Below are 15,569 nucleotides of genomic sequence, written 5' to 3' on the forward strand. Positions count from 1 at the left end.
ACCTCTTATTTATAAATATGATTTTAGTTTTAGGACGTTATGTACTAATACAACCCAACTGAGTTTAATTTACCTATTAATCATAATTTGAATGATTGTGTGATACCTACTTAATGACATTGCTGATTAATCTTAAATGTAAACGGGATGGCTAAGAAGTTAGTTGGTGGAGTGTTTACGTGTATGTGAGTGTTCAACCTCCAGTAGTATACTATGTAATTATAGTTTGAGAGTTATATTTGTAAAAGCAAAATACATTTTTATAGAAAACTATTGAATGTTTATAGTTCTATGTAACTTACAATTGTATCATTTGGAGTTTCTCTAAATATATTATTTTTTCAGATTTAAAATTGATTTTCTTAAAATATTTAGATAGGGTAAATTAAGACAAGAAGACTAAAAATATTAATTAAGATTATTATGAAAGTTTGAGAAGATGAGAGGAATATGCTTGGCAGAGAAGCAAACAGAAGGGAACAAAGTTGATACAATAAAAGAGTAATTTGAAAGGGAAACACCACCGTCCCATTTTTTTTAGCATCTTCATGGACTCCACTTTTTGTCTCATCTTCTGCTACAAACTTTAAGAAATACCAATGGAAGCTTCATTTGATTTTGCTCCTTCTTCTATCCTAAAAGTTAACACTAAAACTCATAAAATAATATCACCTACATATTAATATAGTAAAGAACTTTATCGTGTAGTAATACTTCTTTCCTTATATGATCAATATTTTTCTCTATAAATATGTTAGTGCCTTACCATATTAAAGGCCACAACTTTTTTGATAAAATAAGTAGGTTTAATTTTTTTTTTAATAAAACTTTTTTGATAAATATGTTAGTGCCTTAACATATAACATTTAATCAAAATATATGATGTTGGTCTTTTGTTTTATCAGATAATTATATAAACCTCTAATAAAGTAGATGAGAAAGAATCTTTTAAGAGGAACGACATAACCTTGAACTTATCGAGACCTTGAATAATTTGGATGATTTGTCCAGATGGTCTGTTAAGTCCCTAGGAGGTCTATTGAGACACTAGATAGTTTGTTTATCAAAAAATCATGTGTGGAGTTTATGTTTTTATGTTTTGATGATAACAAAAGCTGATTGAATGGTTTACTTGTATCTTGATTGTTCTAACAATGTTTTATACTGCTACAATTTTTAATATACTCTCTAAACATCTATAACATACATGTGTTTATAATAGACGTTCTAATAAAAATGATTGATTGGATAACAAAATTTAGATTAAATATCTTATTGAATAATATGTTTTATCTTTGATTTAAATTATCTAACAATGTTTAGTGAAAATTACAATATATAATACCATATGTGATTATCAATTTCATATGTGATTGGATTGTAGGATGGTCTTTGAGTAACGAATCCAAAATAGGAGCATGTCAATCTCAACACCTACAACAATCATCTTCGAATATACATAAGCATTATCTTGGAAAGCCTTACCTACAAACGGATTGTGTTATCATGATCAATTTGTATGATGGATTGAAGATTTTAGGGATCAATCTGGGTGCTAATTAAAGTTAGTTAATGACACTTAATAATTTTTGACAACTTTCTTTATAGAAGATGCTAAGAATTTTTAGCAATTTCTAAAGAAAATATTTGCTTTAGAAAAATAATTTAAAATATTTTTTGAAATATTCTAAAAAGTCACTCAAAAGAAATATTTAATTTCAACCCATTTTTTTAAAAAAATCTTTTACAAATACTATTTCTATTCTGCATAACAAAAATGGGAAGAAGAATGAACCCAACAACTCCGTAACAGAGAATAATCACGAATAACCAAATTAGATGTTAATTAGATGATGAAAATATCTAAATTCAATTATTAAACAAAAGCATGAATAGAACAAATACATACACAGCACATAAACTTCAGTTCATATAAACCCTAAATGCAGGAAAGGGTAATCCACTAAAACCAGGATGATACAACGCATACAGAGATCCATTAAACTTGAGAGAAGATAGCTGAAAGAGAGCAAAACTGGATGCTCTGGAGTCTAGGGAAAAATTATTTAATAGTCATCTGCATCATTGTCATCTTCATAATCTCCATAATCTTCGTCTTCATCATCTTCGTCTTCATCTTCTGATTCCAAGTAATACCTAACATGTTCATCTGATTCTAGTCCCAAGTAATTCCTCATCTCCATGGCCTCATCTGATCCTGATAGAAAGTAATTTTTAAGGACTTCCCGGTAATCAGCAGGGTCGTGCCACCATGTTGGGGTATTCAGAATGGTCTCCTCCAACCAAAACTCGCAGTCATCTTCCTCTTCTTTCGGTGCCGTCAGGGTATTGTAGACCAGACCACATTGATACATGGCATTCTTCAGTCGAACACTCTGACTTCCACCGAATATATACCTGATATAGTCTCTAGCTAGCTTTGTGAGTTCCTCCCCAGTGATAATATAAATGTACTGCAAAAAGTATGTGTAAGAAATGAGGAATGGCGTATGTCCTATTAACTTCTAATCATTTTTCATGTCCAATGTGACTCTATACCATCAAAAGTTTGCATATGGACATCTTTTACAAACTTAAAAGCCTCCTACACTCTCATGTACTTCTGCAATTAGCTACTTCTATCATTATTTTACATCATACACTAGTACAACTCGGAAGACTTCTTTCATTAATAATACACACAATTATTATGTTACTTCCACCTAAACGTCACCTTCCCGTTTTCATAATCTTAATTTTCACACACAATAAAAACAAATACTTCAGAATTGAGCTAAATGAAAAAAAAAACTTATTTGTGCACACATGACACATCAAAAGAGAGAGTACCAGAAATATAAAGCCAAGGGTAGCTAGAAACACTTGGAGATTTTCTTTCCACATCTCAGCAAGGCTTTCATCCTCTGAATCACCAGAGCCATCAGGACTACCACCACCCCTACCACTGTTGCCGCCTCCTCCTCCTGGTGGTTTCACTTCCCCGCCACCACCACCACTGTATTCACCCTTTTCAATTTGCCGCCGTAACACATCCTCTATTGAATTTTGCCCCTTAAATTTTCCTATAGCTTTCTCAATAGATTTCCATGGGGAATTCTGATTACATTTATAATGTCAGTAAAATGTAGGAATATCCCAACACACACACATATATATAACTAAAAGAGTAGTTCTCTTTCCTTTCACACAGATTCATGATAGACAAAATTAATGACAATTCTTGTGCTTCAGAGGCATTGAAAAGAAAAGAGTTGCTTCTAGTCTATTTTTATTCTAAATGTTTGGTCTACTGCTAAAATATTACTGCGAAAACACAGCCTTCTGCAGCTTAGCTTCATCATTTCCTAACACAATTCTTTAACTAAAATAGAAAATATGTATATATAACTAAAAGAGTAGTTCTCTCCCATTTCCCACAGATTCACCATGATAGACAAAATTAATGACAATTTTGTACTTCAGAGGCATTGAAAAGAAAAGGGTTACTTCTCGTCTATTCTATTTAACTGTTTGGTCTACTGCTAAAAATATTTCTTAAAAAACACAGCTTCCTGCAGCTTAGCTTCGTCATTTCCTAACATAATTCTTTAACTAAAATAGCAACTTGCAGTAACTTGATCGGAGATTTTTCTTCGTCAAAAAGATCACATACCCCAAATCATTGATTACACTCCATTTCATTAGGGTACTATATGCATGTTTACATTAAACCTTAACATGTTATGACATTCTAACAACAACAAACTAAAGCAAAAGTCAAAATAATATGCAATACCTCATCATCATTTCCCATCATCCCTTTTTCACCAGCTAAGCAAATATGGAGAGGTTTCCGAGATTGTGAAATAGGCCAACATTTCAAGCCAAACGATTGTCTTGCTCTTACGGTGAGTAGAGCACAAGAGCAAGGACCAAAACTGTTTGGTAAACCATATGGTTTTGAATGAAGCTTGTGCAACCGAGATATATTTTTCCCAGAAATCCCAGGCTGGCATGCAGTAACTTGTGCAATGTTCATTTTTGTCAAACAGCTCAGCTACCCCCGAGTTTCAAACATTACACTCTAGCATTTCACATAATCAAGCTTCAATTCAAATTGGTTAAGTCGAAACTTTTTAAACAGTAGCTACCACACTACTAAAAATGCAACAAGAGACATAATGACACGTCTCCAGCATAATTTTCTTCAAAAATTTGCAAAACAAAACACTGCCACCTTCAACAACAACTTAACCAAAACCTCACAGAAAAAAGAGAGAGAAAATAGTCATTACATAACAGCCCCTTCCCCCCAAATAAGACCCAGAAAACAATTAACATCAAATAGGTTTGAAATGAGTTTAGAATGCATATAAAATCAAGCCAAAATTGAAAAATAAATCCCTTCCACCAACACGTTTGCTTTTCATGACGTGAATATTGAAACAAAATCCCCAAGTGTAAGCTCATAGACACTAGCATTTCACATAATCAGACTTCAATTCAAATTGCTTCTGTCAGTTTTTAGAAAACTAGCTACCACGCCACTAAACATGCAACAAGAGACACAATGACATATCTCCAGCATCATTTTCTTCAATAATTTATAAAAAATGAGTTCAAATCGAAAAAAATAAGTCCCTTCCACTAACATTTTCTTTTCATGATGTGATTATTAAAACGAAACAAAATCCCGAAGTGAAACATGTGGAGCTAGTTCTCTGAGAAATGAATAAGATATGCAACATTGAAACAAGCGTGTTTAGCACCAACAATCAAAATTCTTAAACCCCAAAAACAACATCAACTCAACACAACTATTTCCCTACAAAAAGCACATAAATGGAAGAACAGAGGATTTCGAAGGAAACGTGTGTTGAAGGAACGAAAGAAACCGTTACCTCTGTAGCGAATTATCCGATGGCGCTCACTGCTCGCTTTGTTCTTCTCGTCTCATCCACTGATACTAGAGAACGCAGTGTCGTTTGGAGAAGGTGAGTGACGTCGTTTTTCAATGGGCCAAAGGAAAAAAATATTACCCATTTAGATCATAGGTATTTCTTCCTGCACCCCTACATTTTACTTCCTGCACCTCTACATTCTTTGAAATACCAGAATTATTCTTGATAATTTTGGGTGATTCCAGAATGGAAAATGCTCCCTGCACCATGTCAATTCCAAGATGCACCCAACTTCTTATTGAAAAATGACAAAAATATCCCTTCAAAATGACAGAAATAACCTTAAATAAAAGAAGGTGTAAATAAAAATTACTTCAAAAACCTTTTATCTGAAAATATTTTGGATTTAGATATCCATAACACATTTTTGAATTCTGGATATTTTTATCCAGATTTTTTTTTAATTATTTTCCAGATTTTTTTATCCATAATGTATTTTTTATTTTTGAATTATATTTACTATTCTGGATTTTTAAATTTGGAATAAGGGTAATTTTGAAAATTTAGAAAAATGATAAGGTGGAGTTTAGAATTGATATGGTGCAAGAAAAAATTGTCTTCTAGAATAGGACTTATGTAAGTAAAAGGTGTTTAAGTAAAGTGTGTTTCTGAAATAGAAAATTCGAAAAACAAAAGATTATTATGAAATATTTTTTTTGGAATATATTTTTTTAATTTTTAGAATGATAAATCCGTAATTCATAATATGTTTTGGAAAGTATATTATGAAAATATTCCAGAAAAAGTAATTTGGAAATCATTTTTAAGAAGGATAAAATGATATTTTCCAAATAATTGAGGTGCAGGCAGCCATTTGTTGGGGTGCAGGCTTTGTGGAAGTTACCTTTTGAAACCCCGAAAGTTCTTCTTGCAACCCCTACAAGTATGTAAAAGATGAAATTGCCCCTCCGCTCTCTCTCTTGCTGTTCTTGTTCCTTGTGCTCACTCCAAACAGTTAAATAAAATGAAATAAAATAAATTTAAAAAACATAAAAAAGATAAAAGTTTAAAAGGGATTAAATTAAAAAAATGTTTTATTTAGTTTAATTTAAAACATATAAAAATATTTTATTAAATATATATTAAAATATTAGTAAAAGTAATTTGATTAAATAAAAAATGCTTTTAACTAATTTAAAAATCTTCAAAAAATTAAATAAAAACATTTATCTTAAATATTTACAATAAATAATAAATAATTTTATAAATATTATTTTTTAATAAAAAATAAAAAGTCATTATGTAACCACTCTCTTCTACTCCTCCTAATTTTCTCTCCCTCAGACCCATCTTTTCCCCACCTGAGTCAACATAAAGATAAATATTATTATAGATAAACATAAATATATTCATTAATATATTTTAAATCGTATTAATTTTTTAAATTGTAAATTATATGTAAATTGATTAATTTTTTAGTTTTTAATTATTTATTTGTAAAATTAATAAATTTATATATGTTTTCATATAATAAAAAATAATAAAGATGCGCGCCCAGCGAGGATCAATATAAAGAAATTTTCTGTTTGGTGTATATATTAATGTAGAGTATATATAGTTATGAATATAATAGATCAAGTTACATAAAATAATAATAAATATATTTGATTTAATATATCTAAAATTTAAATACATCGAAATATAAAGTATTAATTTATTGAAATAAAATAATATCATCAAAAATTGTAAATTGTGTTTTAAATGGTACAAGTTAGGTAACATAAACTCTAATATGCACACGAATAAAAAATACAGAAAAAAATTATATTTTATATATATATAAATAAATTGATAATAAAGATTTATATATAAATATATTTTAATTTTTTTTATAACATAATTATTTTTATAACAAGTTTAAAATGATTTATTTTTTATTTTTATAATAATATGGTGAAGTCATGTTCAAACAATTTCCACCATTCACGACTTAACCCCAATACATAGCTTCATCGTTAACCAACCATCGCAAACCAACATCACACGACTCGGCCACCAAACCAAACACACTCAAAAAACATTGTCCCACAAAGATCAAAACGCTTCATTTCCTCTCTCTCACTTCATTCGACAACATCAAATTTTACAAAACATTTTTTTCCTTAAAAACAACGAAACAAATGGCGATTCATTATTCACCCACTCCCCGTTGTTGCGTTCCAGCGCTGCATCGCGCTTCGCTCTCTCGCTCGCTTCTCGCGCCATCGATCTTCTTCCGCACTCCCACCCTCAGGCTCGTCTCGGTTCGGTCCCAGGCCTCAGGCTCGGATGCCGTCGGTTCGGCCAAGAAACACTCTCATGCTGCAGTTGGGTTATCATCTTCTTCGTCGGTGATTGATTTTCTCACTCTCTGTCACCGCCTTAAGGTACCTTACAAATGCCACAAGAACAATCACTTAATTTTTCCTGTGGAATTTGTGTTTCATTGGTTCTATCTTCTGTTGCATGTGTGATCTTGGACTTCCCGTTTTACCCCCTTTTATGGAAAAGAATAAAAAAACTATGGTTTTTGTGATCTTATGTATGATGTCATTTCTTTATGTTGCGTCGGTTGGGTAGGTTTGTGAGTGTCACCTGCCCTTTTGTTTTCTGTTAACATTGTTTTATAATGTCGAATGAACACTTTCAAATGGCCCCTTGTACTGGAAATGGTGAAAGTAAGAAAGTGTTCCCTTTTTGTGTTGGTTAAGGAAACGCATGCTTGTGTGGTTGAAGGTGTGTGCATCTTTTATTGGTAGTACCATTGCATGAGAAGGGTTCTTGGGGAATTGGCTGTTTTCTTTGTTGTTGATAGTTTGTGGCTACTTTCAAATTATACTATTGGGTTGGTTTGTAACAGTGAGGGTTGAAAAGGCTGATGGTAAAGAAGCCTTAGAAATTGAATGTATTTCTAATAGATATTCAGTTCGATCTTATTAACGTTAAAATGAAATTTACTTAGGGGAAGAACACTAGATGCATTTGTAGTAAAGCTGACAAGGATTTAACTCTTCTAATGGATGTGTAAAGTGAGAAAGTAAGAATGTGTTTATCATTGATATAAAGTGAGTTTAGTTGAGATACTTCAATTTAAATCAAGAATATATTCACTTTGTTAGGACTCACTCTCTGAGATTGCCAAACTGTAGTGAGAATAACAATTACTCCTCCTTCTCTCAAGAATAGGTCACTGGAATATCTATTTCTCCGAGTATCAAGAATTTCAAAGACCAATGTAAACACGTTCATCCCCAAAAGGAGCACTCTCTTTTTCTACATTGGAATTTCCAGTTTACACAGTCAAAAACTTCCTACCCTGTTCATGTTGAAACCAGGGCACCTATATGAAGGGAAATACATTTCTTTAACAAATGTAACAGAAGCATAAAAAAACTCCAACTAATAATAACAGGTATAAAAAAATGTTTCTGTCCTTTATTTAATCCTTTCTTTCTCCTATAATAAACCTTTAAACTGTAAAGGTTTATTATGTACCAGGGATCCAGCACTCTTACTCTCGTATTTTCAGTTACCAGTTTTTTTTATTTCTCTGTTAGTAGCCACTAAGATTTACTCCACCGCTGTCATTCTTATTCTTCTAAGCATAGACCCTCTTATTGGAGGTTTACTATCGGTACATTTTTTTATGAAAACACATAAACTAAAATAGAGTCATTATCGTCAGTAACATATTCTTTCCCATGTCATTTTCATATGCTGAAACAATATACCTGTCATAAATGTGCACACTTTGACTTAGGAAGCTTAAGATTTTTCTTTTTTGTACTATACATTTGTATCCTAGTATTTTTTAGATTTTTTATACTGAAAAAAAGTAATATGGTCTCTCTCTGTCATATATATATGCCTTGTAGACCACAAAAAGGAAAGGATGGGTTAATCATGGGATAAAAGGTGCTGAATCGATTGCTGATCATATGTACCGCATGGCTTTAATGGCGTTGATTGCTGGTGATGTTCCAGGATTGAATAGAGAAAGGTTTACATTGAAATTCTCAATATATACATACTTGTGTGATGCTCATTTCTGTTTTGTTGTTGGTTTGTTGTTTTGTTTTATTATGAGATGCATGCTTAGATTCCATGGTTGAAGCTGTGAAAGTAGGGTACATTGCTTTAGTATTGTCTTTGGTTGGATATTGAAATCACTTAGCTTGGAACATGTGTTCCATTTGATGAATGTTGAAAGGTTTCAATGAATTGTGTCTTCTATTAAGTAGTCGTGGCCTTTATGTTTTACATTATTTCCTTTCTATCCCATGCTTTGTTATATTCGGTTTGGTTTACTTTATTGGCCTTTTTGATAAATCTTTAGAATGTCCTTGAAGACTAAAGGGTAAATTATATGGGTTCTTGCATTCATTCAATGTTTGGAACAATGTTGTGAAACTCAAGGATCCTGGGAGGATTGGAAAGGGGATACAGAATAATACTATTGTGTCATGATTCTCTAAATCTTCCAACATTAAATCAATGCAGTGGGCTGCACAAGGTGTCCAAAATAACTTTCGTCTCTTTTGCATTAACAATTCTCCACTGCCTTGTAATTTGCTGCATTATCGGTTACAATTTGGATGACATTCTGTTATCCAACCTCCTCAACAACATCATCCATCATCCTGCATTTTTTTTTTCAGTTGTTTTGCATATGTTAGAAATGTCAATATACTTCAAAAAGACATCCCCATTTGGACTATTTACCACAAAATATTATAGTCCTCCTATCAGTTCATCCATATGTCATTATTGTGCACCCATTTTTCTTCCAAAATAGGTTATGTACTTCCAAGATCAGATTGGTCTTTTCAACTTGTTGCTTCAAATATTTCACCCTAATTTCATGGTATGATGGTGGCTTAAATACGACACCATGTTTTGCAACCAACTCAAGCATCCTCTTGAACTCTTCTACATTAAATGGAATAACATTGTTTAAAAAAATAGAGCAATTTCTTGACACGCATCCTTCCTATCACTTTTTTTGAAAATGACATTGGTAGTAGTATGAACACCCCTTTTCTTGAAAATACTTGACAACTCCTCACTCTCTTCTTGACTTAGTCTTTTTCTAACTCACCTATGCTACTATACTATCCCATAAAGCCTTCTCTAGCTATTGATTTTTTTAATCAAATTTTGTTGTGCACAGAAACCACATCCAACATTAATTTTTTAACATCTTTAAGAACGGCTATACATGCTCCAACATCCTTTGAAGTCCTTGCTAGATGATGCTTAAATCCCACCGGTTAATACTATCTCACAATAGTTATATTTCACATTTCTTGCTTTCCCGTCAATAGAAACATAATGACTCCATGCTAGATCAGTCCTTGCTCCAATTCCACTTCCTCTTCTAGGAGCATAACCTAAACCACTTGACACCACTTTTTTTCCCTTCAAATTCTAAATAAATTGAGCAACCAGCAAAACAACCAAAGGAACCGACCGACAAACACTACAACAAAAGGAATAGAGCGGCAAGCAAAACAGAAGCAAGAAGGATAATAGAAGTGATCGCCTCGGACTGCGAAGGCAACAAGCTTCAGGAACTGCAAAGGCAACAAGCTTCGGGAACTGCAAAGGCAGCGAGCGTCGGGGACTACGAAGGTGGTGACCATCGATGAGTGCTGCAGTGTCGACGATGGTCGTGACTCATGAAGGCTCTACGTATGCCTCGTGGGTCTTCTTCGTTTTTTATTTGCAATTGCAACCCTAGCAGAAAAAAGGTAATGAGTGTTGAACCTTTTCTAGGTTGAGTCGGATTTTTTTAATCAATAATGGGCCATCAAATCCTAGCATCAGAAGACGAGAAGGATCGACACAACCCACAATCCCCCGATTCAGCAAGCGTCATCGCATACTCGCTCCGATTCAGCGCAGCATGGGATCCACCCTCCATATTAGCTTGGTTCCTCTTCCATACTCGCAGAATCATGCGAGTTTGCAATTTTAACGACATTGGTTTTGAACAATGTACTAACTATTAAGTTTTCAGTGTTAGCTTGTTTTATGGCTTAAGTTGCAAATCCTGCAATAGATCATTTTTACCACTTTGAACCAGCCTTTCTTAGAAAGAATAACCTAAAATAAGAAACAATTTGTGCTGCTAGAGATATTGACTTAAGCTAGGGCCATACCATTCTACTGTTTTGCTGTTTTATTTCTCCTCTTTTAAAAAAAATAAAATCTCGCGTTAAATCATGGCTGGACAATGAATTTCCCTTTTCAAAGTTCCTGTTCAAGCTTGACCCCTCTAATCCATTTGCAAAGCTGCTAGGTAATTTGTTGTTGTCACAGATTAGTGAGATATTTCTCTTTCTATGAGATCTGTAATTTGTACTCAGTTCAGTCTAGACAGCTTACGCAAATGTAAGCTATACACTCTCGTTATAACCCAAAATAATAGATTGTTTTTCCCTTGTGAATATTATCTGTCTAATTGTGTAATAGTATGAGCAAGTATATTTTTTTCTCACCTCACTGATTTTGGTCCAAAACTTTCTTATCTTTGTAGATTTATTTTTGTTGTAGTAAGATTCCTTTTATTTATATTTATTATTAGATTTGCTTTAGGTTATCCCCTTGAGTTTCTCTTTAAACTCTTTTTTCCTGCTGTACAGATGTATTAAAATAGCACTCGTGCATGATATTGCAGAAGGTATCTTTCTCGTTTCCTCTGATTGAAATGTTGCTGTATTTCCTTATGTTAAATCTTAGTGGAAAATTTTACATTGGATGAATTGCTCAAGAAGTGAAAACTGTCAAAACAACTTCTACTTTATTTTTAAAAGCTCTTATTTTGAGCTTTAATTTTAAAGTAATTTTTAAGCTGGAAAAGAAAGTGGACCAAACATAGCCTGATAAACATTTGAAAAAAGGTATTGCATTTCATTTTCAGCTGTATTACATATTTCATTATAATATGTAAAATAAAAAGGATTCAATTAAAGTACGTTGGATTATTTGACTTTGTTATATGAACTTTTAATTAGTTGTATGTGATTGTGATTACTGAACACATTGTTTTTCTTCAAGTATACATAGGAATTCGTTAAGGTATCAAGTCTTCTTTGATACATTGGTGATTTATAATTTATTGAAGTTTGACTTTGGTTTTGCATTCAACAGCTATTGTAGGAGATATAACACCTTCTGATGGTGTGCCCAAGGCTGAAAAGAGCAGAAGGGAGCAGGAAGCTTTGAACAAAATGTGTGAACTTCTTGGTGGAGGGATGAGAGGTTTCATAAATTATTTTTCTTGAATTTTTTTACTGAGATTCCAAATTTGACCTCAAATTTACTGAAGGTCACTTTTTGTCTTATTGCAGCTGAAGAGATTAAAGAACTTTGGGCAGAGTATGAAAACAATTCTTCTTTAGAGGCCAATCTTGTGAAGGATTTTGACAAGGTACAAATGTGCTCCCTAGTATGAAAACTGTTTTTATCAGTTTTCTCATAATGGCATGTCCTTTATATCAAATCATCAGAAACTGCCTTCAATATACAAGTGCACACCACCCAATGCTCACCTAGGATCCCAATAATATTTTTCCATAGGAATTTAGCTGTCTTACTCTTCCACTGCAAGAATAAGTGGCTTAATGTTTGTTTCTGTGCTATATCAGATAAGGCTGAGAGAAAGGAATATGAGGCCTATAAATTCAATTTAGTCGAAGTAAAAGACTAACACTTAGATTCAAAGTACAATGTAATGAATCCCATGTATTGTTAGAGTATGTTAGTGTATAGTTAGTTAATCTTTTAGTAATAAATTTTCATGTTCCATTTTTCCTCCTCCTCTGGGCATCAACAATCCATATCAACTCTAATGCACCACCAAGTTCAAATCCTATGATGTACACCCATCAAGTTTCCAAAGCTTACATTATAACAATCAGTTGTTTTTTTTCTTAAATCCAACAGAATTTACCAAATAAATAACATTTAGATTTGTCTATGGTTGGAGACTAGGACAGATAGTATGTTCCACACATAAAGAAAAGATCTTGATTCTCTGAATACCGGCTATACAAAATTAATTGCAGAGAATTAAAAAACTATATATATTCAGTTGGTACAGTTTTGGCAAAAAATATTGCACAGACATGACATGGCACATGACCTCTACATGCCAATTTTTTTTTTTATAATTAAGGGAAACGTGAAAGTTGTTATATATAAGGAGTTTAAAACTTTTAGTAACAAATTTAGGCAAAAAAATATCATAGTTAAAGTATAAATTGCATTGCCTTTTATGCTTTCATGACACTGCAGTTCATTTCTAATTGTATTTTTGTCCTTTTCCTAACATTCTGATCAGGTTGAACTGATTCTACAAGCATTGGAGTATGAAATAGGTACGTTATAAATAGATATATTGCATGTGGCCGTTGAATTCCTACTGTGACACCACTTTAAGTTTGGAATTCTTGAGACAGTTGAATTCCTCCAGCTCTTTTATGTTGAATGAGTTGATAATTGATAGTTCTTCCCAAAGTGAATGGTACTTTAGCTTTTGGTACATACTCTTCATCATGATACGCCTTGGAATGCCAGTATCTCAAATTTTATATATCTTGTGCAGAACATGGAAAAGTGTTGGATGAATTTTTCCTTTCAACTGCAGGTAGAGTTGAAACTCTAGCTATAAATGAAATGCTCATAAATTTTATTTGAACCTTTGTCAATCACTTCATCTTTTACCTGGTCTTCAGGGAAGTTTCAAACTGAAATAGGAAAAAGTTGGGCTGCTGAGATCATCTCAAGAAGAAAATCAATATCAGCAAAAAGGGCTAAGTTGATATAGAGCTGAGTGATTATGGTTGGCCAGATTAACAGAAAAGGTAAGTTAAACCAGAACCAATAAGCATAATTTTTTGCAGAACCGGTTCTGGAATTTTAACATAATTTATGGTGACATCTATCTGTTGTCCCTGCCTGATAAGTTCTTTTTTTTGAACTTGGAATCATTTTATCTTTCTTGGTGACACATTTAATCTTAGTTTTTCTCTTCATTCTTTCTTTTTGTCAACATTGGTAGTGTAAATTAATATCAAATATTTAGGCAAGTATTGAACACTTTTTGTAATTTGTCTAAAGTAGTTGGAAGTTGTATGTAATGATTATTAGTGATGTTTTAGAAGTCAAATTGAATATGAATCTTTTCTTAATCAAATAGTCAGGCACTGAATAATTAATTAAATTTTAGTTTGAGCAAATAATGACAACAATGTTTTCTATGGAAGCTAAAATAATTATGTTTTAATTACACACATTGATGTAATTTACACAGTTTTTTTAGTGAAGGTGAGAAAAAGGGATTCATTAAAATTTGTTATTACTATAGATTAAAGATTACAAATTAGTGAGTTTTAACTATTAGTAGAAAGAAATTTAGAAAAAAGGTCTATTTTACTAAAAGCTTATTTTGTAATATAATTTCAGGTTGTTTCATATTTTTAAAATAATTGGAAATTGGAAATTCTCGAGTCGATTGGGCCCTAACCAATGTCGAGCCGAGCGGGCTCGAGCCGTGGTCGAGTCATCTGGACCCAAGCCATTGTCGAGTCGTTCGGGCCCAGACCAATGTCGAGTCTCCCGGGCAAGCGTCGATGTCAAGCCGAACGAGCCCGAGCCGATGTCGAGTGGAGCAAGCCTGGGTCTATGTTGAGTCGATTGGGCCTTGGCCAATGTCGAGCCGAGCGGGCCCGGGTCGATGTCAAGACGAGCGGGTTCGGGTCGATGTCGAGTAGAGCGGGTCCGAGTTGATGTCAAGTCGATTGGGTCTTGGCCGATGTCGAGCCGAACGAGCCCGAACCGATGTCGAGCGAAGTGGGCCTTGATCTATGTCGAGTCGTGTGGGCCCTGACCAATGTCGAGTCATCTGGGCCCAAGTCATTGTCGAGTCGTCCGGGCCTAGATCGATGTCGAGTCGTTCGGGTTCAGGTTAATGTCGAGTCGTTCGGGCCTGGGCTGATGTCGAGTCGATTGGGTCTGGACCGATGTCGAGTTGAGCAAGCATGGGTCTATGTCGAGTCGATTGGGCCCTGGCTATTGTCGAGTCATCTGGGCCTAGGCCATTGTCGAGTCGTCCGAGCCCAGACCAAATGTCAAATCGATCGGGCCTGAGCCAATGTCGAGTCTCCCGGCCAAGGGCCGATGTCGAGTGGAGCAAGCCTGGGTCTATGTCGAGTCGAGCGGGCTCAAGCCGATGTCGAGTCATCCGGGCCCAGGCCATTATCGAGTCGTCCGGGCCCGGGTCGATGTCGTGCCGACCTTGAGTTGATTGGGCTTGGACCGATGTCGAGTCGATTGGCCCGGACCGATGTCAAGTCGTCCAGGCTCGAGCAGATGTCGAGTAGAGCGAGCCCGGGTCGATGTTGAGTCGATTGGACCCTAGCTAATGTCGAGTTAAGTGGGTCCTGGCTAATGTAGAGTTGAGTGGGCTGTTAAGTCGAGCGGGCTCGAGTCGATGTCGAGTTGTCCGGGTTCAATCGACTCGACATCTGCCCGGGCTCAATCGACTCGATATCGGCCCGGGCTTGGGAAACTCGACATTGACCCGAGCCCGTTTGGCTTGACATCAACCCGGGCTTTCTCACCTCG

The 15,569-nt window shown here is 34.3% G+C and overlaps 2 protein-coding genes across 3 annotated transcripts; one reads left to right on the forward strand and one right to left on the reverse strand.

Annotated features, from left to right (window-relative positions):
* Positions 1–1,827: 1,827 nt before the first annotated feature.
* On the reverse strand, positions 1,828–5,052 carry LOC137806208 (uncharacterized). Of its 2 annotated transcripts, none has more exons than XM_068606202.1 (4): positions 4,902–5,052; positions 3,797–4,084; positions 2,851–3,117; positions 1,828–2,474 (listed from the first exon to the last, which is right to left on the reverse strand). In XM_068606202.1, the coding sequence occupies exons 2-4, from the start codon at positions 4,037–4,039 to the stop codon at positions 2,067–2,069; spliced, it is 918 nt and encodes a 305-aa protein (XP_068462303.1). In that variant the 5' UTR covers positions 4,040–4,084; positions 4,902–5,052; the 3' UTR covers positions 1,828–2,066. The 2 variants fall into 2 exon arrangements, with proteins under 2 accessions (XP_068462303.1, XP_068462304.1); XM_068606203.1 differs by having other exon boundaries at positions 3,797–4,105; positions 4,902–4,954.
* Positions 5,053–6,853: 1,801 nt separating this feature from the next.
* Positions 6,854–14,139, forward strand: LOC137806209 (uncharacterized). The gene is made up of 8 exons (XM_068606204.1): positions 6,854–7,327; positions 8,816–8,940; positions 11,585–11,622; positions 12,093–12,203; positions 12,293–12,372; positions 13,285–13,321; positions 13,549–13,590; positions 13,679–14,139. The coding sequence occupies exons 1-8, from the start codon at positions 7,082–7,084 to the stop codon at positions 13,768–13,770; spliced, it is 771 nt and encodes a 256-aa protein (XP_068462305.1). The 5' UTR covers positions 6,854–7,081; the 3' UTR covers positions 13,771–14,139.
* The last annotated feature ends 1,430 nt before the right edge of the window (positions 14,140–15,569 follow it).

Source organism: Phaseolus vulgaris, chromosome 3 (genome assembly GCF_000499845.2).
Source record: "Phaseolus vulgaris cultivar G19833 chromosome 3, P. vulgaris v2.0, whole genome shotgun sequence".
Lineage (NCBI taxonomy): Eukaryota > Viridiplantae > Streptophyta > Magnoliopsida > Fabales > Fabaceae > Phaseolus > Phaseolus vulgaris.